General features: G+C 63.1%; 2 protein-coding genes and 1 long non-coding RNA gene across 8 annotated transcripts in view; 2 read left to right on the forward strand and 1 right to left on the reverse strand.

Annotated features, from left to right (window-relative positions):
- Nucleotides 1-17,127, forward strand: part of KIF9 (kinesin family member 9) — a 28,125-nt gene extending 10,998 nt beyond the window's left edge. For 3 of the 5 annotated variants that reach the window (XM_084901637.1, XM_084901638.1, XM_084901639.1), the window contains 14 exons: nt 1,205-1,352; nt 2,086-2,150; nt 3,232-3,309; nt 6,136-6,204; nt 6,619-6,723; nt 7,764-7,819; nt 8,560-8,650; nt 9,854-9,987; nt 11,163-11,360; nt 12,381-12,595; nt 13,152-13,328; nt 13,819-13,893; nt 14,208-14,312; nt 15,575-17,127. In XM_084901637.1, the coding sequence (XP_084757763.1) occupies nt 1,205-1,352; nt 2,086-2,150; nt 3,232-3,309; nt 6,136-6,204; nt 6,619-6,723; nt 7,764-7,819; nt 8,560-8,650; nt 9,854-9,987; nt 11,163-11,360; nt 12,381-12,595; nt 13,152-13,328; nt 13,819-13,893; nt 14,208-14,312; nt 15,575-16,107 (2,049 nt within the window). In that variant the 3' untranslated portion in view covers nt 16,108-17,127. Of the gene's footprint in view, nt 1-1,204; nt 1,353-2,085; nt 2,151-3,231; nt 3,310-6,135; nt 6,205-6,618; nt 6,724-7,763; nt 7,820-8,559; nt 8,651-9,853; nt 9,988-11,162; nt 11,361-12,380; nt 12,596-13,151; nt 13,329-13,777; nt 13,894-14,207; nt 14,313-15,574 lie in introns of all 5 variants that reach the window. The other 2 variants (XM_084901640.1, XM_084901641.1) reach the window with 1 other exon arrangement.
- Nucleotides 17,128-19,324: 2,197 nt separating this feature from the next.
- On the reverse strand, nt 19,325-21,077 carry LOC311631519. Its single transcript, XR_014796601.1, has 2 exons — nt 20,965-21,077; nt 19,325-20,325 (listed from the first exon to the last, which is right to left on the reverse strand). It is a non-coding gene; the product is annotated as an uncharacterized lncRNA (long non-coding RNA).
- The window catches only part of SETD2 (SET domain containing 2, histone lysine methyltransferase), a 61,790-nt gene continuing 59,689 nt past the window's right edge, over nt 20,761-22,861 (forward strand). The window contains exon 1 of one of the 2 annotated variants that reach the window (XM_084901679.1): nt 20,761-21,407. In XM_084901679.1, the coding sequence (XP_084757805.1) occupies nt 20,881-21,407 (527 nt within the window). In that variant the 5' untranslated portion in view covers nt 20,761-20,880. The remainder of the gene's footprint in view (nt 21,408-22,861) is intronic. The other variant, XM_084901677.1, reaches the window with a different exon arrangement.

A 22,861-nucleotide genomic window follows, 5' to 3' on the forward strand; every position in this document is an offset into this window, starting at 1 on the left:
GTGATTAGCTTTTCTCTGAGTGTGAGTGTTCACAGGGGCATTTACATGAGTATTTCACCTGGAATGTTTACAGGAATGTGAGTATTAGCATAAGCAGTCACTGGAGTACACAGCTGAAACTAATATAAAATAATATTGAATGTCGACCGTGATTGACAAGTTAAAAAAAGTTCCTTAGCCTAAGGGTAGTAGGGTATGGTCTCTATTTTCAGCTCTGTTATAAGATAGACTTAGGCTTTGGCCCTCTCTGAGTGTGGTTTGGATAGTAAGCTCTCCCCTGCCCAAAACTTAGAATAATGGCCAACTAACAAGGTAGTGTGTACTGTCCTGGCTGGTGTGGCCCAGTGGATAGAGCGTCAGCCTGTGGACTGAAGAGTCCTGGGGTCAATTCTGGTCAAGGGATTGATTGCCAGTAGGGGGTGTGCAGGAGATAGCCAATCAATGGTCCTCTCTCATCACTGATGTTTCTATCTCTCCCTCTCCCTTTCTCTCTGAAAGCAATAATAATATTTAGAAAAAAATTTTTTTAAAGGTAGTATGTATTGAAAAAAAAAAAAGAAAGAAAGAAAACAAAGCATCTAATAGAACCTAAAAAAAAAAAGGTAGTGTGTATTGAAGTCTTTTTTTCTTATATAGACTAGTATGAAGGAGTATTATGATTACAGTCGTTAAAATTCTAATTTGAAACATTGTAAATTAACATATGCAACTTCAAAAGGTACATAAAAATATCCAGGTGGGGAAATACATGAAAAAAAGTTTTAAAAAATGAAGTGCGTTCGGAGGAGCGTTCTTTGTGCATCTGGGCGTGCGTCCCGTTTGTGTAAATGGTCACCGGCTGTTTGCTCGGTGACCGCACAGATCGCACACGTGCACGCCTGTCCGTGTGGCTTCCACGCGGACTCCACACGGTGCTCACGGTCAGCAGCACCGCAGGCGCGTGTGGGAGTGACCGCTGCGCTGGCGTCACCGGGCCAGGACGGACCGCGGCCGCCCTCCGAGGCTCCGCGGCGCCGGGCTGGGTGGGGCCGCCCGGGCTGGGGTGGGGCCGCCCAGGCTGGGGTGGGGTGTCCATGCTCGGAGTGGGGTGTCCATGCTCGGAGTGGGGTGTCCATGCTCGGGGTGGGGTGTCCATACTCGGGGTGGGGTGTCCATGCTCGGGGTGGGCCCGCTCCCGGGTCTGAGCGAATGGCTCTGTCTGCAGTCTGAGGGCCGGATGCTGAAGGAGGCCACCTACATCAACAAGTCGCTGTCCTTCCTGGAGCAGGCCATCATCGCCCTGGGCGACCAGCGGCGGGACCACATCCCCTTCCGGCAGTGCAAGCTCACCCACGCCCTGAAGGACTCCCTCGGTGAGGGGCAGGGGCGGCGGGCGCAGGGATTTCTGGTTTTTTACTGGCTTCAGAGAGAGGAAGGGAGAGGGAGAGAAACACCAATGATGAGAGAGAATCACGGACTGGCTCCCTCCTGCAACGCCCCCCACTGGGCTGCAGCCTGCAATCTGGGCGTGCCCCGACCAGGAATCGAACCTGGGACCCTTCAGTCCACAGACCGACGCTCTATCCGCTGAGCCACACCGACCAGGGCTGTCCTGTCCGCTGCTGATGGTGGCCTTGCCCCTTCCCGGGCGTGAATCTCGTGCAGCCTTTTGACAGTGGCCTCAGGCACGCCTGGTCCCTCTCCCGTCACATGAACACGTCACGCTGTCCACTCCAGCCCCCATGCCCAAGCTCTGGCCTCCCCCCGGTCACCTCCCTCTCCCTCCTGGCCCAGGTGTGGCCTCCCCCTCGTCCTTCCTCCCCCCAGTCTCCGGGGGTGAGGGCGGTGTCATCCCTGGGCCCAGGTCTGCGCTGGACCTAACAACACCCTTGTCCTCGGTGTCTGGTTATTCACCGAGTGCGACTCTGAGCAGACCCGCCTGCCCCTCCCGGCGCACGCCGTCTCCCCTCCGCTGCCCCTCCCCTGGGGAGTCAGACTTCCCCATGTGGGTGTGGGGCACCCACGGTCCATCCACACCGACCCCACCAGCCTCAGGAACCCCGGCACGAACCACGGGCTCACGGCCCCCGTGTGCGCCGCCCGCAGGGGGGAACTGCAACCTGGTGCTCGTGGCCAACGTGTACGGGGAGGCGGCCCAGCTGGACGAGACGGTGCGTGCGCAGGGGGCCGGGGCGGGGTCGGAGGGGGCTCCACACGGGGCGGGGCGGGCGGGGCAGGCCCAGCCGGAATCCCAACACCAGGGACCGGGCCGAGCTCTGGGAGGAAGGAGGCCGGCTCGGCGGGCCGGGCCAGGAGGGGAGGCTGAGAGCCGAACACCACAGAGCAGGACCCTCCTGGGGGCTCCCAGCTTCCTGCACCGGGGCGGCTGCCCGCTTCCGGGGACCTCCTGTGAGGGGCCTGGGCTGGGAGGCGGGACGGCTTCCCCAGAGCGGGCATCCGGCCCCCGGTCCCCTGGCTGCCCCTCAGGGGGCGCCTGGAGCACGGCCTCCTGGGCGGCGGAGGCCTCTGAGACGGTCCCGCCCGGCAGTGCTCTCCTGCCCTGCTGTGCCCGGCCGAGCCCAAGCCCGAGGAGTGCAGGGCCTCGGGGTTGGGACGAGGCGGACTGGGGAGGGGCAGCTGGCGACTCTCTTCCCCAATGGTAAAACCGCGAGGCGGCCCCTCACGGCCGTGCTGCTCCCGCAAACACGTGTGTGTGTGTGTGCGTGTGGTGTGTGCGTGTGCGTGTGTGTGTGTGTGTGGTGGCCGGCCTGCTATGGAGGGAGCCTGCCCTCCCCCCGCCCCCTCACCGCGGCTCCAGCTGCGGGAATGGTCCCGCCCGAGGCCCGGTGGCAGCTGTGCCAAGCACCATGCACGCCCCCTGAGCCTCCTGGGACCTGAGGCACCGGCTCTGCAGAGGTCAGACCCGCCGAGGTCGCACAGTGGGCAGCCCCACTGCCCCCCAGAGGTCCCTGTGCCCTTCCCGGGGCCGCTCCCCGGTGACCTGCCCCTCCCGTCGGCTCCGTGCCGGCCGCAGGCCGCGGGCGCCGCCGCCCCTCCCGCCGCCGGGGGTCCCAGGCACCTGTGAGCCGCTGCCGCAGGGCCTCCACCGCTGTCGTCCTGGTTCCCCTGCCAAGGGCTCCGGGGCCCCTCCGGACGTCCCTCCAGGGTCCCCGAGGCCCTCGCGGCCGCCGTCCTGTCGGCGCGTCCCTCTGGGTGAGGAGCGGCCCGACAGCGAGGCCCCTGCGGTTGCAGCTGTCCTCGCTGCGCTTCGCGAGCCGCATGAAGCTGGTCACCACCGAGCCCGCCGTCAACGAGAAGTACGACGCGGAGGTACGGCCCGCGGGGGCCTCGGGGCGGGGCACCCAGGCCTGGCCTCCCTCCCGGCTCCGCCAAAGGTCCCTTCCCGCTCCGGACGGCCGCCACCAGGGCCCGGACACCCCTGTGGGGCCCCAGGGGAAAGGGCGAGGACAGGCGTCAGAGGGAGGCCTGGCTGACAGCGGGCTGTGAGTGAGGCCAGCGGGCCTCTCAGCCTCACCGGGGCGTCCATGAGAGCCCCCCTCCCAGCGAGGGCCCGGCCGGCAGGCAGGCTGACCGGCCAGAGGGCGCGTGCAGCACCCGTGAGCCAGGGAAATGCTCATTCACGCCTGCGGGTCTCCCCCCCAGACGGCAGAATGTAGAACGTTTCTCACTGCGACCTGGTGGCGGGATTCCTGAAACGGCCAGAGGATGGCGCCCCGCGGGGGAGGGAACACGTGCCCGTCGTCTGGCGTGCTTACGGAGTCGCAGTTACTGCGCACAGGGGCACAGGCACGCCCTGAGCTCCCGCCAGGCCCTTATGCTTTCCAGATCCTGCATCCTGACGGCAAACGCCAGGCCCTGTGGCCCTGAGAGGGGTCTGGGGGCCGGGGGGCGGGGGGGACCCGTGGCTGGAGGGCGAGGGGAACAGCTTGGAGCTGGCTCTCAGCCTCGAGCAGGCACCAGGGCGATGCTGTGGGCTTGCTGGACCACAGGCCCCTGGACCCGGCCCCTGAGCTCCTGATCGCATCAGCCTGGGGTAGGGTTCGAGGATTCCCATTTCTAGACAATCCCCACTGCTGCTGCTGCTCCCAGGCCACACTTTGAGGACCGCTGGCTCAGGGGCTAGGAGCCCAGGCCCGGCCCTGGGCTGTCCTGGCTCAGCAGCCTGCTTACCTGCACCAGCTGTGTAGCCTCAGCAGCATCCGCACTCTTGCTAAGCTTCAGCGTCGGTATTTGTGAAATTGGGGAGTAACAGAAGCCACTCTCAGTGAGGTGTGGCCTGGTCACTGGCTCAGTGGGTGGAGCATCGGCCTGCAGGCCAAAGGGTTCGATTCCGGTCCAGGGCATGTACCTGGGCTGTGGGCTCCTCTCTGGCCTGGGCCCTGGTCAAAGCACATGCAGGAGGCAACCAATCCATGTGTTTCTCTCTCATCGATGTTTCTGTCTCTCCTCTCTATTCCATTCTCTCTAAAAATCAATGAAAAATATCCTTAGGTGAGGATCAAAACAAAAACAAAAAAAACCCACAAAAAACATGAAGAATAACGTGAGGCCTGACCGGCCTGGCTCAGTGGTTGAGCATTGACCTATGAACCAGGAAGTCATGGTTCGATTCCCAGACGGGTTGTGGGCTCGATCCCCAGTGTGGGGTGTACAGGAGGCAGCCAATTATTCTCTTTTGTCATTAATGTTTCTATCTCTATCCCTCTCCCTTCCTCTCTGAAACCAATTACACACACACACACACACACACACACACACACACACGAATAGGGTGATGGGCAGAAACCTCTCTGCACAGTGCTGCCATGCTTGAACCGGCAGTCCGAACACGTGGCCCCACGTGGCTGAGTGATACAGGCAGCAAGTAAGCAAAGCTTGACCAGGTGCATGCAGTTGAGTGGGATCGAAACCCTCGAGAACGTTGTAAACATGTTGACCAGCCCTCGCTGTGCCCGTGGCATCGGCTGTGAAATGAAGACGCGGCCGGTGGTCTGTCAGAGAGGACAGCGTCCCACCGCGACCCAGCGTCCACTCTTCTGTCTGTGTGTCCCCACCCCTCACGGCCCCCTCGGGCTCCCCGAGCCCGGCAGAGCTGGCGGCGCTGACACTGTGCCCAGGGGGTGGGAGAGCTTCCGGACCTGCCTTGGCCGGCAGGCCTGGCTGTGAATCCACCTCCGCCAGCAGCTGAGCCTCAGGGCCACCTGGGAGGTTGGACGGATGGCCTCCCAGGGTCCGGCTGATTCTGTGAGCCGGGCTCAGCGGACAGCAGAGAGAGACGAGGGGCCCGGGAAGCTCTGCCGGCCTGAGCTGCCGGGGGCGTGGCCTGGTGCAGCCCGCGCGGGGCTCACGCAGCACTGAGCCGCCCTCCGCGGTGACGGCGACAGCCTGGCGCAGGGAGGTGTCTGTGCCGTGTCCACGCGTCCGTCCCGCCCAGAGGAGCCTCGCCTGCGGAGTGCCGCCCGGCGCCGTCCGCCCGTCTGCCGCTCCGGCCCGTGTCCAGCAGCTTCTCTCCGGTCCGTCCATCTGTGGCGGGGGGTGTGGCTGGAGGCTGGCGGCCCCGGGCAGATGGCCCACTGGACAGTCACCCGGCCGGAGACCCCAGCGGCTCAGCCAGGCGCCCGGCTGAGCGAGCCCCCCTCTGGCCGGACTGGCCACAGCGTGGGTCCCGGTTCCCGCTGCCAAGGGCTCCCTCCAGTGGCCATTTTAAAAACCACATTTTTAAATTGATTTCAGAAAGGAAGGGAGAGAGAGAAACCTCAATGATGAGAGAGAAGCATGGATTGGCTGCCTCCTGCACGCTCCCCACTGGGGATCGAGTCCGTACCCGGCACGTGCCCTTGACCAGAATCAAACCCGGGATCCTTCAGTCCACACGGCCAGACGGGAGTTGGGTTTTGGGGGGCCCTCGGTGCCTGTGCCCACTCCGTTCTGAGTCTCCTCTGCGGGGGCTGCTGAGGCCCCTCAAGCCTTACACTCCCGCCCCCCGTGGGGGAAGGCACCACGGGGCGGGCGTTGTCCGGATGCGGGATCAGGCCGTGGACCGCCGGGAGCGCTCGGTCTGACGGGGGCGGGACGGGCCGAGGGAGCAGCCGGGCCTCTCTGACTGCCCTCTCCGCCCTCGCTCTCCCCTGGCAGCGGATGGTCAAGAACCTGGAGAAGGAGCTGGCGCTGCTCAAGCAGGAGCTGGCCATCCACGACAGCCTGGTACGGGGCAGGGCTGGGGCCGGGCTGAGGCATGTCATCAGGGAGACTCGGGGAACCCCGAGGGGGGGCCAGGGATGCCTGGCGGGCAGGGGGTCGGATGGCCAAGGAGCAGAGGCAGGCAGGCGGCAGGAGGACCGGATGGTCACGGTCAGGGAGGGGGCAGGCTGGGGTGTGGAGGGTGGCAGCACGGGGCAGGGGTGCAGGGCCTGCCCGGGGGATGCTCGGGCCCAAGGGGCCTGGAGGCCGAGGCCCCATCGCCCTCCCACCCCTCCTCCTAGGATCCTCCAGCAGAGCGCCCCCCTCCCTCACGCCCGCTGTCCCTCACTGACCAGAGCCCCTGCCTGAGCCAGCCCCCCAGGCTGATGCAGGGAGAGGGGCTGGCGTGGTGGCCGATGTGCCTCCTCCTCCTCCCAGGCCAATCGCACCCACGTGAGCTACGACCCCATGGACGAGGTGCAGATCGCTGAGATCCACTCGCAGGTGCGGCGGTACCTGGACGGGACGCTGGAGGAGATCGACGTGAGCCGCCCCCGGGACCCCCGAGAGGGCGCAGGGGCGAGGGGGGACCCCCGGCCTCAGAGGCCCTCAGCCCCGAGGCCTCGGCCTCCAGCTCGGGTTCCGGCTGTGGGGCCGCGCGGCCAGCACTGAGCGGGCCGGAGCACACCGAGCAGCCTCGCGGGGCCAGGCGGGGCTGAGCCGGCGCGGTCCCATCCCGCCGCTCGGTGCTGTGAGCTCGGTCCCGGGAGCCCGGCCTCCTCGGCGGGAAGGGCGAGCCCGGCTCCCGGGCTGCCATGGAGGTGGAGGTGCCAGTCAGGGCGCCGGCCAGGCCGCTGGCCACACGGAGGCCCGGGTGGGCCGACCACATGGGAGGCTGCTGCTCTGCAGCGCAGGCAGCCAGCTCCATGGGGAGCTGCCTGCGCAGACCCCACCTCACTCCCATTACTGGGGCAACTGAGGGGGCTCCCGGCCTCCCCAGCAAGGGCGGCCCCAGACCGACCCCGGCCAAGGGCACTGCTTGTGGGTCAGGGCCCGAGGGAGGGAGGCGGTGGCTCCTCCAGCCACAGATGTGGATGTGTCTGCACCCTCAGGCTCAGGGTGGGCCTGAGGAGGTGGAGGGCTCGGGACAACATGTTCTATTTACCGACGGAGGCCCCATCACAGAGGAGGGCCCCTCGGGGGGCCGGGACCCACGCCTGACTCTCAGTGTCCCCAGCCCCCCGCCTCTGTCCCCTCTGGGCCGAGCCTCACCGGTGCGCACAGCCTCCTGTCTGGCCGCGGCCCTTAGCAGTCCCGGCCTAATTTGCATATCACCTTCGTTAGCCGGGCTGCTCCGGGAATCTTCAGAACCAGAGCATGTTGCTTTCACAGAGACGTCACTCAGAAAGGGAGTTCACGCTCATAAAGGGAGTTCACGCTCAGAAAGCGCTCTGTTGGAACGATGACCAGGTGCCCTCGGTCCTGCGGGCTGTGTGGCCGCCGCTGAGGGGCCGTTTGTTTGCTGACATCAGACACAGCTGTTAGGCGGGGCCTAGGCCTAACCCGCCCTCTCTCCTCTCCAGGTCATCAACCTCCGGCAGATCCAGGAGGTGTTCAACCAGTTCCGGGTGGTTCTGACGTAAGGGCCCTCCCTGCCCACCCGACTCTCACCAGGGGCGTGGGCCTGCCGCCGGGCACCCCCGCCTCCCCCGTGCGAGTGCAGCCCGTGCCCCGTGCCCTGTGCCCGTGCCCTGTGCCCGTGCGGGGCCCGAACCGAGTGCTCAGGAGGTGCCAAGAGCTCTGAGACCTTCCCGCCCTGCCCTGCCCTGCCCTCCCTTCCCCTCCCCTCCCCTCCACTCCCCTTCCCTCCTCTTCCCTCCCCTGCCTTCCCCTCCCCTGCCCATCCCTGGGGGAAGCCCCTAGGGCAGTGGTCGGCAAACTCATTAGTCAACAGAGCGTCAAATGGAGGCTCACAGCTGCACGTGGCTCGAGAGCTGCAGTTTGCTGACCGCTGCCCTGGGGGACAGCCCTCAGCAGCGGCCCCCAGGAGCGCGGTGTCCCTGTGGCTGTGTCCTGAGCTCATCCACGGGCCAGGAGCACGTGGATGTTTCTCCGAGTCCCCTCGCTCTCCCGCTCTCTGAAAACCAGTGGGAAATGTCCGCGGTGGGGAGACCGAGGGCCTGTCGGAGACGGGACGCTGACGGGGAGGGGCACCCACAGGCGCCGGCCTGCGGGCGCGGGGCTGGGCGCGCTGCACCGAGGGAGCTCTCCCTGAGGCCCGGTCAGGGGGAGGCCGGCTCCAGCCGCGGGGCTGCCCAGCCCCTGCCACCGGGACGCACTCGGGTTCGGTGCGGCCAGCTGAGGGTGGGCTCCCTGCAGCCAACAGGAGCAGGAAGTGGAGTCCTCCCTGCGCAGGAAGTACACCCTCATAGACAAGAACGACTTTGCAGCCATTTCTGCCGTCCAGAAGGTGAGCGCTGCCTCCTGCCGGCAGCCTTCCGGCGGGTCGTTTATCCCGAGACCTTTCCAGGCCCAGGCCCACGGGGCAGGAGCAGAGGGCAGAGGGGTCACGGGGCAGGAGCAGAGGGCAGAGGGGTCACGGGGCAGGAGCAGAGGGCAGAGGGGTCACGGGGCAGGAGCAGAGGGCAGAGGGGTCACGGGGCAGGAGCAGAGGGCAGAGGGGTCACGGGGCTGGAGCAGAGGGCAGAGGGGTCACGGGGCAGGAGCAGAGGGTCACGGGGCTGGAGCAGAGGGTCACGGGGCAGGAGCAGAGGGCAGAGGGGTCACAGGGCAGGAGCAGAGGGTCACGGGGCAGGAGCAGAGGGCAGAGGGGTCACGGGGCAGGAGCAGAGGGCAGAGGGGTCACGGGGCAGGAGCAGAGGGTCACGGGGCAGGAGCAGAGGGCAGAGGGGTCACGGGGCAGGAGCAGAGGGCAGAGGGGTCACGGGGCAGGAGCAGAGGGTCACGGGGCAGGAGCAGAGGGCAGAGGGGTCACAGGGCAGGAGCAGAGGGTCACGGGGCAGGAGCAGAGGGCAGAGGGGTCACGGGACAGGAGCAGAGGGCAGAGGGGTCACGGGGCAGGAGCAGAGGGTCACGGGGCAGGAGCAGAGGGCAGAGGGGTCACAGGGCAGGAGCAGAGGACAGAGGGGTCATGGGGCAGGAGCAGAGGGCAGAGGGGTCACAGGGCAGGAGCAGAGGGCAGAGGGGTCACGGGGGGGCAGGAACAGAGGGCAGAGGGGTCATGGGGCAGGAGCAGAGGGGTCACGGGGGGGGGGTGCTGGAGCAGAGGGCAGAGGGCTCACGGGGCTGGAGCAGAGGGCAGAGGGGTCACGGGGCAGGAGCAGAGGGGTCACGGGGGGGGGGTGCGGTGCTGGAGCAGAGGGCAGAGGGCTCACGGGGCTGGAGCAGAGGGCAGAGGGGTCATGGGGCAGGAGCAGAGGGGTCACGGCGGGATGCGTGTGTGGGGCTCACAGTGTCTCCAGAACGGGGGACAGGGGTCCCGGGAGCGGGCTGGGACCGGGCTGAGGATCCAGGGCCTGGCAGGAAGCCCACGGGACTGGACGTGGGAGGGGACAGCTCGCCGGGACGGCCTGAGCTGACCGCCGGTGCTGAGGGCTCCACGGGCCCCCTGGCCTCAGCCCAGCCTGAGCTCTGCCTGGCGGCCTGTGTCCAGGCAGGGCTTATGGATGCTGACGGCCACCTGGTGGGGGAGACGGACGGACAGGGCTTTGGACTCGGCGTGGCCTCTTACTCCTCCAAACCCGGGAAGAAGCCCAAGTCCCGGCGGATGTGGAAGGAGCAGTTCAGGTGAGTGAGGCCCCGGGCGGCCGCGAGCAGCCCAGGCGCTGGGAGCTAATGCCTCCAGGTCACCGATGGGGAAACTGAGGCTCGGGGAGGGGAAGTCACTTCCCAGGTCCCCCTTCTGCTGAGGCTAGCAGAGTCCGAGGGAGAAGCCGGCTGGCATTGACCTCTCCTGCTCCATGTCAAACCCTCCTCCCCAAGCCCCAGTCCGCCTCTCGGGCAGACTCCGTGGTGGGTGCGAGGCGGGGAGGGTGCAGGCTGTGAGGAGGCAGACAGGCCCTCCTTACTCTCCCCTCCTCCGCGCCGGCCTTGGTCTCCCATCTGTGAAACGGGTGCCGCCAGCCCGGCCGGAGCTCAGAGGTTAGACTTCGTCCTGATCACTGAGGTGGCAGGTTCAGTGTCCGGTCAGGCACAGACAAGAATCAGCCAACGAGTGTGTAAATAAGTGGAACAACAAACGGGTTTTTTCTTTTCTCTCTCTCTCCCTCTCTCAAATCGATCAATAAAGTTTTTAAAACAAAGTGGAATAGTAATAACCTCAGCAGCGTCGTTGGCGTTGCCGTGAGCAGAAGTGAGCGAGGCCGTCCCTGTTACTGGTATTAGCGCTCGGAAAGGATGTGCCCAGCACCGACCGCAGAGTCGGGGACCAGGCGCAGTTCCAGGGAGCACAGCTCCTCCCCCCCCGCCCCCCGCCCCCCCCCCCATCTGCTGCCGTAATCGGTGCCTCAGGTCGACTGAGCTCCCCCCCCCCCCCCCAAGCACGATGCTGGGCACAACCTCCGGGCGGGAGGACCGGCACCAACACACAGGGCGGCAGCCAGCGTGCCGGCTGGGAGGGCACAGTGTGGGCAGGAGAGCAGGTCCCGGCTGGTGCCCAGACAGCCCGCCTGGTGAGGCTCAGCGGGTCCTTCCCCAGCGGATTCCACCTCCTGCTCAGCTGGACACAGGATGGCCCTGAGAGTGTGGCCCCAGCTCCTGCCGCTCCGGCTCCGGCTCCGGCTCCGGGCGGCCCCTCAGGCTCACACCAGGGAGGGAGGCTCTCTCCTCCATTCCCCCACCTGCACCGCTCTGGGTCGCACTCTGTCCTTTCCGGCGGGGTCAGACGGAAGCTGGTGGACTGGGCTTCCCTGGGAGCGGGCTGGGAACCGGCCTGAGCCTGGGTCTCCGCCCTCTCCCTCCAGCGCCGGCGCCGCGGCCAGGAAGGAGGGGGGCAGCAGCCCCTTGAGCGGCAAGGATGTGGAGGTCTCGACCTCCAAGACGCAGCTGACCCCGCTCTCCAAGGACGGGGACGTCAAGGACATGGTTCTGCGGGACCGGGAGACCTCCAACATCGACACCCTGCCCCCGGACTCCCCCAAGGAGGAGCTCCGCCCGCCCAGGTGACCGCGGGCAGAGCGTGACCCAGCAGGGTCCCTGAGATAGGATGGGGGCGGGCAGACCGCGCGGCAGCACGGGCGGAGGGTCCGCAGGGCCACCCACCCGTCCCTCCCCTCTCCCGGTGAGTGTCCAGGAGTCCGTCCTGAGGACGTGGACAGGGTGTGGACGGGGATTTAGTCAGAGGGCAGAGGGCAGAGGGGTCACGGGCTGACGTGAGCAGCAAGCAGCGCCATGAAAATGAAACACCTGAGGGTGACGGGAGGGAGAGGGCTCGGAGGGAAGGAGTGCGTGGGGACCACCCCGCCCCCGGCTGTGACCACGTCCGTCTGCAGAGGAGCCGGAGGAGGAGTGACGGACTCACAGCTCGCCTGTGACGAGGCCAGCTTCTTCGTGTGCCGTGTCTCTCCCCCCTCCCCGCTGCCCCTCCGCGGCGCGGAGCGCAGACTGGAGCTCGCCTCTCAGTAGCTGGAGTTCTCAGAGGTTTTTTTTTTTTTTTAAAAAAAAATATATATTTTATTGATTTTGTACAGAGAGGAAGGGAGAGAGATAGCAAGTTAGAAACATCGACGAGAGAGAGTCATCGATCAGCTGCCTCTTGCACACCCCCCACTGGGGATGTGCCCGCAACCAAGGTACATGCCCTTGACCGGAATCGAACCCGGGACCTTTCAGTCCCCAAGCCGACGCTCTATCCACTGAGCCACACCGGTCTCGGCTGGAGTTCTCAGAGGTTTTAATCGCAGGAGGATGCTCCTGAGGAAATAAGAGGTGTACATGACGCCGCTGACCTCAGGCATTTAAAACTGGACCAGAGAGGTCCCTGACGGAGACCCGCACGGCAGGTGGCTGTTCGCTGTGCGTTACGCACCCCTTCTGTCCTCGGTTTGATCAGTGGTCACCTGCCCTCCCACCGTCCCCTCCGTCTGGGCGGTGCCCGGAGTCCTGGCCTTCCTGCACCAGGGCCCCAGGGGACAGAGGGAGTGCCTGCGGCTCCCAGACGGCTGTCCCCCCGTTCCCCACAGGCCCGTCACCCCCCCCTCCAAGGCTGTGGCCTTCGAGGACTTTAAGAACGAGCGAGGCAGCGAGATCAACCGCATCTTCAAGGAAAACAAGTCCATCCTCAACGAGCGCAGGAAGCGGGCCAGCGAGACCACGCAGCGCATCAATGCCATCAAGAGGGAGATGGACGAGGCCAGGGAGGCGCTGGACGCCCAGAAGGCCCTGAGGGAGAAGCAAGGTGCAGAGGGGAGGCGGACTCGGATCAGTCTTCCAGTAAATGCCATGGTTTGTGTTTTTAAAACAAAAAACCAGCCGAAACCGGTGTGGCTCAGGGGATAGAGTCTTGGCCTGCGGACTGAAAGGTCCCAGGTTCAATTGTCTTCAGGAGCATGTACCTTGGTTGCGGGCACATTCCCAGCAGAGGGTGTGCAGGAGGCAGCTGATCAATGTCTCTCTCATCGATGTTTCTAACTCTCCATCCCCTCTCTTCCTCTCTGTAGAAAGTCAATAAAATATATTTTAAAAAATAATAGAAATGAAAACAAAAAACCAAAAAAGATGAACATCCATGTACTGAGATGCTATTGAGCATTTCCATGGATGGGGTTTAGGATCATGTGTGGCACACGGGCCCTCCTGGTCCTGGAAATGCCAAGTGGCCCTGCTCTGAGCGCCCTCTTCCCGGGGACGTGTCCTGTCCTGGCAGCGGGCCCCCAGGGCCGTGCCTGCCTGGGCTCCTGTCCGGTGCTTTGAAGCGCTCCCCTCTCTCCGGACCCCTCCTCCCTCCTCTGCAGGCGAGTATGAGAAGAAGGGGTTGATCATCATCGACGAGGAGGAGTTCCTGCTCATCCTGAAGCTCAAAGACCTCAAGAAGCAGTACCGGGCCGAGTACCAGGACCTGCGCGACCTGAGGGCTGAGATCCAGTACTGCCAGCACCTGGTGGACCAGTGTCGCCACCGCCTGCTCACAGGTGCCACCAGGGAGGGGCGGCCATTGGGGTGCGGGCCCGCAGGGCAGGGCTGGGCCACCACTGGTTCCGGAAGCAGCCTCACAGCTTCTCTCTGGCCCGGGGTGGCTCCGTGGCTGAGCAGTGACCCATGAACTAGGCGGTCACGGTTGGGTTCCCAGTCAGAGCACAGGGCAGGGTTGTGGGCTGGATCCCCAGTAGGGAGCGTGCAGGAGGATAAAAATAAATATATTTTTAAAATATATTTAAAAAATTAAAAACAAACCATGGGTCTTAAAAGGAAGAGCTTCTCTCTGGCAGAGGCAGGACCGGGCAGGGCCTGCAGGGTTTGTTGATAGGATTGGGGGGGCAGGAGGCAGATGGAGGGGGACGTGGAGCAGGGAGTGGCAAGGTGAACCTCTGAGGAGCACAGCCTTTGCCTGCAGCCTCAGTGTCGGCCCCTCCTCCTGCAGAATTTGAAATCTGGTACAATGAGTCCTTCTTCATCCCCGAGGACATGCAGGCGGCCCTGAAGTCGGGCAGCAGCATTCGGCCAGGCATGGTGCCCGTCAGCAGGATCGTGTCTCTGGTGAGTGCCCCAGGTCGGGGTGGGCGCTGGGAGGGGGCCAGTGGCCGGTGCCTCTTCTGCCCACAAACATGCCACGTGGGAAGCCACAGGTCCCTGCCCGGTTACCGAGGGTGGGCGCACAGATGTCCCTTTCGGGTGGCCGCCCTGCCCAGGGGCAGGTACAGGGCGTCTGTGATGAGGCTGGCAGACAGGCCTGAGCGTGTGAGCTGCCCAGGGAACTGCAGGGCCAGCTGGGGCTGCCTCCTGCCCACCACAGGCCGGGCAGGGGCGTCCTGGCAGGCCAGGCTGCAGGATGACCGTGTGTTGGGCCCCAGGGAGAAGACGACCAGGACAAGTTCAGCCAGCTGCAGCAGGACGTGCTGCCCGAGGGCCCCGAGTCCATCTCCTTCTACAACGCCAAGGTCAAGAGGGAACAGAAGGTACCTGGCTCGCGGCTCCAGGCGGTGGGCCTCGGGACTAGCACCCCCCGCACCCAACTGCCCACCAGAGGCAGGGGAGGAGCGTCCAGCCGGGGCCAGTCACCCAGAGGCAGGGGTGCCTTCCGGCTGAGTCCACAGGCTGTGGCCGGGCCTGGGCCTGCTGTGAGCACTGACCACTCCTGCGAGTCACCCTGTGCCCGGCGCCTCCGAGCTCAGTCAGTGAGTGGCCGTCTCCCCTGACAGACGGTGCTGGTGCCGCGTGCTGTGCCCAGGCCACCCCTGTCCGTCAGGCTGGCCCCAGAGAGGAGGAGCAGCGATGCGGCAGTCTGTAAAGAGAAGCCGCCTTGAGTGCTTCCTCTTGTACAGGACACACCACAGTGTGTGTGCGTGTGTGTCTGAGTGTGTGTGTGTGTGTCTGAGTGTGTGTGTGTGTCTGAGTGTGTGTGCGTGTGTGTGTGTCTGAGTGTCTGAGTGTGTGTATATGTGTGTGTGTGTCTGAGTGTGTGTCTGTGTGTGTGTGTCTGAGTGTGTGTGTCTGTGTGTGTGTGTGTGTGTCTGAGTGTGTATATGTGTGTGTGTCTGAGTGTGTGTATGTGTGTGTGTGTCTGAGTGTGTGTGTCTGAGTGTGTGTGTGTCTGAGTGTGTGCGTGTGTCTGAGTGTATGTGTCTGAGTGTGTGTGTGTCTGAGTGTGTGCGTGCGTGTGTCTGAGTGTGTGTGTCTGAGTGTGTGTGTGTGTCTGAGTGTGTGTGTGTCTGAGTGTGTGTGTGTCTGTGTGTGTCTGAGTGTGTGTGCGTGTGTGTGTGTCTGAGTGTCTGAGTGTGTGTATATGTGTGTGTGTGTCTGAGTGTGTGTCTGTGTGTGTGTGTCTGAGTGTGTGTGTCTGTGTGTGTGTGTGTGTCTGAGTGTGTGTGTGTGTCTGAGTGTGTGTCTGTGTGTGTGTATGTCTGAGTGTGTGTATGTGTGTGTGTGTCTGAGTGTGTGTCTGTGTGTGTGTGTGTCTGAGTGTGTGTCTGTGTGTGTGTCTGAGTGTGTGTATGTGTGTGTGTGTGTCTGAGTGTGTGTATGTGTGTGTGTGTGTCTGAGTGTGTGTCTGTGTGTGTGTCTGAGTGTGTGTCTGTGTGTGTGTGTCTGAGTGTGTCTGTGTGTGTCTGAGTGTGTGTATGTGTGTGTGTGTGCACACGCAGGCAGGAAGGAGGACGGGGATGCAGGTGGGTGGCGTCTGAGCCCTAACCAATCCCTCCCTTCCCTCCTCCGTGTCCAGCACAGCTACTTGAAGTCCACGATGGGCCTCCCGAGGGCGCCGAGGAGATAGGGGCCCCGCGGCAGCGCCCCCTGCCTGCTCCAGTGGAGAAGCTCAACTACCCGCCCAGTTCTGGCCAGTCTGCCCCAGGCTGGGCCCGCCCAGAGGGCATGCCGGGCCTGCCTGCCTGCCGGGAGGGACGACCCCAGAGGATGGGCCTTCCAACACGACACTCCTGGCTTCAGTTCCGTCTCATGCAGGGACAGATAAACAGCTTGTCTGGACTGTGTGCCTGTTTCCTGCCTGGGGGCTCCTTCCCGCACAGGTGGGGCAGAGCGGGGTCTGCAATCAGAGGAGAGCGAGCAGCAGAGCCGGCTCTGTGGAGGCCTCCCCTCTCCTGCAGGGCCGGGGGTCATGGCGGCTCTCGGCCTGGCTCTCGGCCCCTCGCGGCAGGCTCTGTACCCCGAGCCGTGAAGGCAGAGGCCCTCCTTCCTCAGCAGCCGGAGAGGACGGGACAGGCAGACATGGCTGCAGGATACGTTCCATCAAACTAACCAGAGCCTTAAACGAGAGCCGTCCTCCTATGAAGGCAGCAGCTGGAGCCCCTGGGGAGGCAGGCCGGAGGCGCGGAACCTGCACGGGGCGGACGGCTGAGCTGACGGCTCCTGTCCCATCCGAGACCCGGGGTTCAGTGTAGCCATCGAAGGCGGAGCCATGGAGGAAGGCTGCGCCCTGGAGGAGGAGCCAGAGGCCCTGCCGCGGGGAGAAATAGCAGGGACCCCCAGGGAGGAGGGCACCAGGTCCGGGAGAACCGCGGCCACACAGGTTTGGGGTCCAGGAGCCACCAGGCCGGGAGGCGGTATGAAGTGAGCCCAAGGCTGAAACAGCCAGTAGAGCAGTGTTTCCCAAATCTCTCATGATGAGAATCACCGGGTGGAGTGATTTTTAAACTAGAATTTTTGGGAACATATAGGTAAAATTGTATACTTAACTAGTGCTCTAAGACAGAGCACTAAGTATACAGTTTTACCTATATGTTCCCAAAAATTCTAGTTTAGCACTTCTTAGTTGGGTTTCAGGAATCTGTATTTTAACAACTCCACCAGGTGATTCTCATCATGAGAGAAGGTTGGGAAACACTGCAGTAGAGTGAGAAAAACTGCCGTCCTGCCCTTTCCCCAGCAACAGCATCCCCACAGCCCCAGGAAACCGGAGCTGTAGGGCCTCCCAGGGAAGTGCTGGAGATAAGGTCTGTGGAAACCCTGGCTCCCCAAGGCCGCCTATAGATTCCGTGACATCCCTCCCTCGGAATGGCAGAAATCCTGCGAGGGGTTTCCTCTCTCTGGGCTGGAGCCACAGAAAAGAATTCGTGAGTTTTGACAGCGAGTCAAGCATTAAAAAGTTCCAGTCTTTCTACTCTTTACTTCCTTTCATCTAAATTATGTTACCATCTGTGTAATATTCACAGAGATGCACCGTGGCTCCTGTGGCAGCTTGTGGCTCCCTGCCAGTGCGACTGCGGAAAAGCTCCAGAAGCAGACGGACTAAAGCCCTCCCCCCGTGGTGGCCGGCAATGCCGGATCCCGGGCCTGTGATCCCAGGTCCCTTCTCCCTGCACCCCCCGCCCCCACCCCCCTAGAAAGGCCAGCCAAGAACTCAGCGGCCAAGGGGACACAGATTATTACCCCGACCCTTATAGGATTAGGCTCTGAACAAACTGGGGGGGGGGGGGAAATCACGTGTTACGTACAAACAAGAAAATCCAGTAAAGAAAAGCGGGGGTGGTGGTGGTGCGTTTTCGAGTTCGGACACAGCTGCCCCGCCAGGCTGAATGTCAGAATCGCCTGGGCCTTCCAGACACTAGGCCCAGGCCACGTCCTAGACCCATTGGGTTAGAGCCTCCACCTGGTCACAGTAGTTCCTAAAAGCCCCAGGCGGTCCTAGTGAGCCGGGTGAGTTGTGGTAAAAAAACCCTGGATGTTTGTTTTTCATCTTTGGTATGTTTCTGTTTACCTGATTGATATGGTGATAAATTGTTGATCTTAATTAGCAATGATTATATATCACATACTATTCTGGCAATAAGCAAACAGGCTCTCTATTGAATAACTTTTCATTCACAAACTTCCATGGTTTTTTAAAAATAATAAATATATACTTTAATTTCAGAGAGAAAGGGAAAGGGTGGGGGGAGAGAGAGGAGAGAGGAGGGAGGGAGGGAGGGAGGGAGGGAGGGAGGGAGGGAGGGAGGGAGAGAGAGAGAGAGAGAGAGAGAGAGAGAGAGAGGACGAGAATCACTGATTGGCTCCCTCCTGCATATCCCTCTACTGGGGATCAAGCCCACAACCTGGGATTGTGCTCTTGACTGGAATAGAACCTGGGACCCTTCAGTTTGCAGGCAAACGCTCTATCCACACTAGCTAGGGCTCCATGGTTTCTGAATATAAAAAACTCAACACTCAAGGGTAACACCTGTGCATTGTTATGTTTTACACGCTGCAGTGAGAACTGGGAGACCAGAAACAGGTGCTCAACAAACATTTAAATGAATGGGCGTGGTGACGGATGGTGGGCGGGCAGGAATAGATGAGGGTTCCCAACTTGGGCACTGAAGACACTGAAAGTCGGATGGATAATTCTTTGCTGAGGGCTGTCCTGTGCTGTAGACTGTTTAGCCTTTATCCAGCAGGGGACAGGAGCATCAACCACTATGACAGCAGGAAAAACGTCTCCAGACACTTCCAATTATTCCCTGGGGGCAAAACTGCCCCTGGTTAGAACCACTGGGGTAGATCAGTGAATGGAAAGGTGGATGGACGTTTGGTTAGAAGGATGAATGAGTGGATAGATGGGTAGTTAGATGGGTAGATTAATGAGTAGATAGGTGGGCAGATGGACGGAAGGACTGATGAATGGCTGGTGGGCAAAGTGAAGGGGCTGGTGGACAAATTGACAGGCGGATGGATGGATGGACAGGGAATGATCAGGTCCCATAAATCTAAACCTGACGGAATGCCGTTGTTCCTAAGGTTTTACTTTGAGGACATTCCTGGCTTTTTGTACATAGCACAGCACAGAGTAAATATTTGACACACAAAGTAGTTGGAAGGATACCGAATGCTAAACTTGGAATTTCAGACACTGACATAATTCTTTCAGGTAAAACCGAATTCCAAAGTCTGACCCAGGAAAAAGTAAAATAGTAAATAACTGACACAAAATAGAATTGCTACTGACTGAAAATTGACAAAAGAATAAAGTCTTCATCACAACATTAAGATGGAAAAATGTAACCTGAGAAAACTGGCTTTATAGGTAAAGATAGATCACAAAAGCTACATTCCAAAATACCACGTGCAGCCGTGCATGGACAGTGCCATGGAAACTTCCGGGCCCATGGGCAGAAGTCGGTTTTTGGCCTGGGTGAGTCTTTTTGAAGAAGTGGTGTTAGAACACTCAAGGGGCCAAAGAGCCACATGTGTCTTGAGAGCCGAGGTTTGCAGACCACTGCCCATGAGAACCCACTCACCACCAGGGGGCAGCTCCTGCATTGAGCGCCTGCCCTCTAGTGGTCAGTGCACATTATAGGGACCAGTGGTTCCACCCTTCAGGCAATTTGCATATTAGCCTTTTATTATATAGGAGGACATTTTTTTAGTGTTGACCCCTTCTTTTCCTTTGTTATTAAGAGTATAGGAAACCTATACTTGATTGCTGCTTTCTCATTCACCTCAGTTTAGATCTTAGCAACTCACACACTGTTTCAGCCACTTCCACCTAAAATTAAAATAGCCTTTTACTGCCTACTATCTAGTGGCTCCTGTTGGCCTCTGGCAAACAGGTCTCAGGTCCCAAGCCTGAACGCTAATCCTTACTGGACAGGCCCTCCTCGCTGAGGCTGAATCACCACCACATCCCCTGTGCCACGGATAGCAGCTCTGTGTTAGGACGAGGCGCTGGGAGCATGAGAAGTAACCACGACCAGCATCACATCGCCAGGAAGTGGCGAGGCTGGCACCCGATGCCAGGCATTGCGAGCCCCCAACCACTGCACCGTTTGAATCAGTGCCAACATTTACTGAGTCTTTTGGGCTTTGCAGATATCATCCCACTGAATCCTATTAACGGTGAGAGGACCGGTCCACGTGCACAGTCTCATCTTACAGAGAAGTTAGGCCTCTGTTACGTCTGCAGAAAGGTGGCAGTGGGAGGCCCGAACCTCTGGTGACTGACCCGGATGTGATGCCAACATAATCCCAAGTGAGACACCATTTACTCAACAGACTCACACTCACACACACAGGACATGGAAAGGAGCTGGCCCAGGGTGTGTGTTCCCTTACAGTAGACATTCCCATAACGCACACACTGGGTGCAGGCGTGTGACAGGGCACAGCAGGCTGGGTGACTGGAGAAAAGGCATTTATTTCTCGGGCTCCAGGAGGCCCAGGTGCCGGCAGGGCTGAGCGGGTAGGAGAGCCTTCCGCCCCGTTCTCACCTGTCCTCACGGGGCAGACCCGGGCTCAGCGTGGTTTCCCCTCCAAACGCCCAATCTCCGTCCCAGGATCCTCTCCAGACCCAGCCCCGCCCCGCGGGCGTGGCCAGGGGCGCTCCGCCTCGGCACCGGGAGTCCCGTCTGGTTCCGGCCTGAGACCCGGTCTGAGTCCGGTCAGCACGTGCCCGGCGGCGGCTCGGTCCCATTCTCGGTCCCCGGCCCATGAGAATCCACGATCGGCTCTCATCACTGATGTTCTCTCTCTCCCTCTCCCTCCCTTTGAAATCAATAAAAACGTTTAAAAAGACCGGATCCCCCTCCAGAGGCCCCGCCCGACTGCAGCCCGGGGGGGGGGGGGGAGCGGGCGGGCGGACGCGGGGCTCCCAGCTGCCCCTCCGCCTGGTTCCCGGTAAACGTTTCCTAAAAGAAGGAGCCCACCCAAAGGTCACCCCGCGAACGCTCCTCCGCCCACAGCCCGCCGCGCGGGTCCGAGCGGAAGAGTGAGCCTGCTGAGTGCAGGCCGGTCCGGTCCGGGCGCCGCGGGCAGACGGGGGTGCGCGCGGGGCGCCGGCGGGGCGGGAGGAAGGGGACGGGGTCCGAGGCCGGGGTGGGTGGGGGCGGAGGGAGGGGCCGGGGCCGGCGGCGGGCGGGTCGGGAGGAAGGGGATGGGGTCCGGGCGGGGGTCGGGGGAGAGGGAGGGGCAGGGGCCGGGGCCGGGGGCAGGAGGAAGGGCGGAGGGCGGGCCCGAGGGGCGGGGTGAGTCTGGGGGCGCCAGGGGGTCGGCGTGTGGCGAACCCCAGGTTGGCGGCGGCTCCGCACTCGCGGGACCGGGATGGAGCGGCGGCGAGCGGCCGCAGGGCCCGGGCCGGACGGTGAGGCGCGCGGGGCGGGCGCGGGGGCGCGGGGCGGGCTTTACCTCGGGCCGAGCGGCCTCGGCCGCGGGCTGGGTGCCCGGGCTCCGGGGCTCCGGTCCTGGCGGCGGCGGCCCGCGCTGTGCCCGGCGGCCCGGGCCGTGCTCCGGCGCCGCGGTCCCGGAAGCCGTCGTGCCCCGCCGGGCTGCGGCTCCGGAAGCGCGCCTGCGCCGCGGTCCGGTGCGGCCCCGGGCGCGGCCCCTTTAAGAGGCCGGGCCTGGGAGGCGGCGGCGGCGGCGCCGGGAGCGGGCGGCGGGCGGAGGGAGGAGGAGGGAGCGAGCGAGCAGCGCCTCGGCCGCCCCTGCCGCCGCCGCGGTCGCACCCGCGGCCTCCCGCCCTCCCCCTCGCGTCGCCGGCCGGGGAGGGGGCGCGCGCCGCCGCCGGGGAAGCAGCCGCCGCCGCCGGAGAAGATGGGCGATTTCTACGACCCCGAGCACCCGACCCCCGAGTGAGTACCGCGCCGCCCGCGCCGCCGCCTCCGCCCGGGCCCGGCCGGCGCGCGGGGTAACGGGCCGCGGGGCCGCGCGGGCGGCGGGACAGGCCCGCGCTCCTCGCCGCGCCCCGGCCCGCGGCCGGCGGTTGGGCCGGGCGGTGGGGGAGGGGCGGCCCCGCCGCCGCCGCGTCCGCCCCGACCGACCGGCCGGCCCGGCCCCGAGGCTCCTCCGGCTCCCGCCGGCCGCACTGCAGGCCCGGGGGCCGAGCGGAGCAGCCGCCGCCTCCCGCCGCGGCGAGAGGCCCCGGCGAGGGTAGGCCGCGGATCCCCGGGCTCGGGTGGAAGCCCGCCCCGGCTCCCGGCCTCCTGGCCTGGCGGCGGGACCGGAAGGGCCTGGCGCGCGCCGCTCGGCTCGGGGCCGCGGCGGGGCCCGCGCTGCGCGCTCGCGTGTGGTGTTTCCTCTGGACCCGGGCCCGGCCCCGGGGCTTCCCTCACGGCGGCGAGGCCTCTGCGGCCGGCGGCGCGGCCACACCGGGGCTGCTTTTCCGCCCGAAAGCGAAAGCCGCGGCGCCGCCCGGAGCACGGCCGGGTGCGCACAGCCCCGCGCCGGCTCCGCCGCTTCCGGAAGGACCGACCCCGCGGCCTCTCGCCCCGGAGCGGGGACTTTCGCTGCCGACGAGACCGCTCGGAAGCCAGAGGCCCCCGGGCGCTCCGGAGAGCAGGCGGCCGGCCGGCGTTTTTGTCTCCGGCGGCCTCGGCCCGGACGGCCCGCGAGGCCCCGCCGCCCGCCGCCGGAGACCATTGTTGTGCAAAGCCATTCTCCGCCCGCCCTGCCAAGGGCTTCCCCGGAACTGTTACTTTTATGGCCAGAAGGGTAACCAACAGGCCCCTCCGTGGACACTTTTTACCTCAGTTCTCTGATGCCTCTTTTTTTTTTCTTTCCTTTTTCCTTTGCAACCCTTTCCACACCTCTTCCTCCCCCGCCAGCCCTGTCTGGATCTCAGCGGGGGTGAGCTTCACGGCCACCGCGGAGGGATTGTGGGGCGTGGAGGGCGCCGCTGCACAAAAGGAGGAATGACCACCTGCCTTCCTCCAGCGAAGCCCGAAGCCGGCGCTCGATGTGCGATGCGTCCTGACAACGCGGCTTCCTCCTTCCCTGGGTGGTTGGGTGGTTGGGTGGTTGCTTGTCGGTTAACAGTATCTTCGTTAGACGGCTTTGATTTACGGCTCAGCCGTTGGTTGCAATACAAAGCTCAGGTTCCTGGCTTTTGGTTTGGGGCTTGGAAAACCTAAAAGAGCAGAAATTGTGGTCATGCAGTAAAGCTCCCAGGGGTTAGAGGAGCCCAGAGGCTCTGCGGATCCATCCTCATTTCTTCGGGAAAAAGTAACTTCATGCCATGCGGGGAAATAGATCCACGTGCATCTGATAGACATGAGTGGAGAGGAATCAAGACTTTGTGTTGTTTTAC

This window comes from Pipistrellus hanaki (genome assembly GCF_964339955.1).
Source record: "Pipistrellus hanaki genome assembly, chromosome: 13".
In the NCBI taxonomy this organism is placed as follows: Eukaryota; Metazoa; Chordata; class Mammalia; order Chiroptera; family Vespertilionidae; genus Pipistrellus; species Pipistrellus hanaki.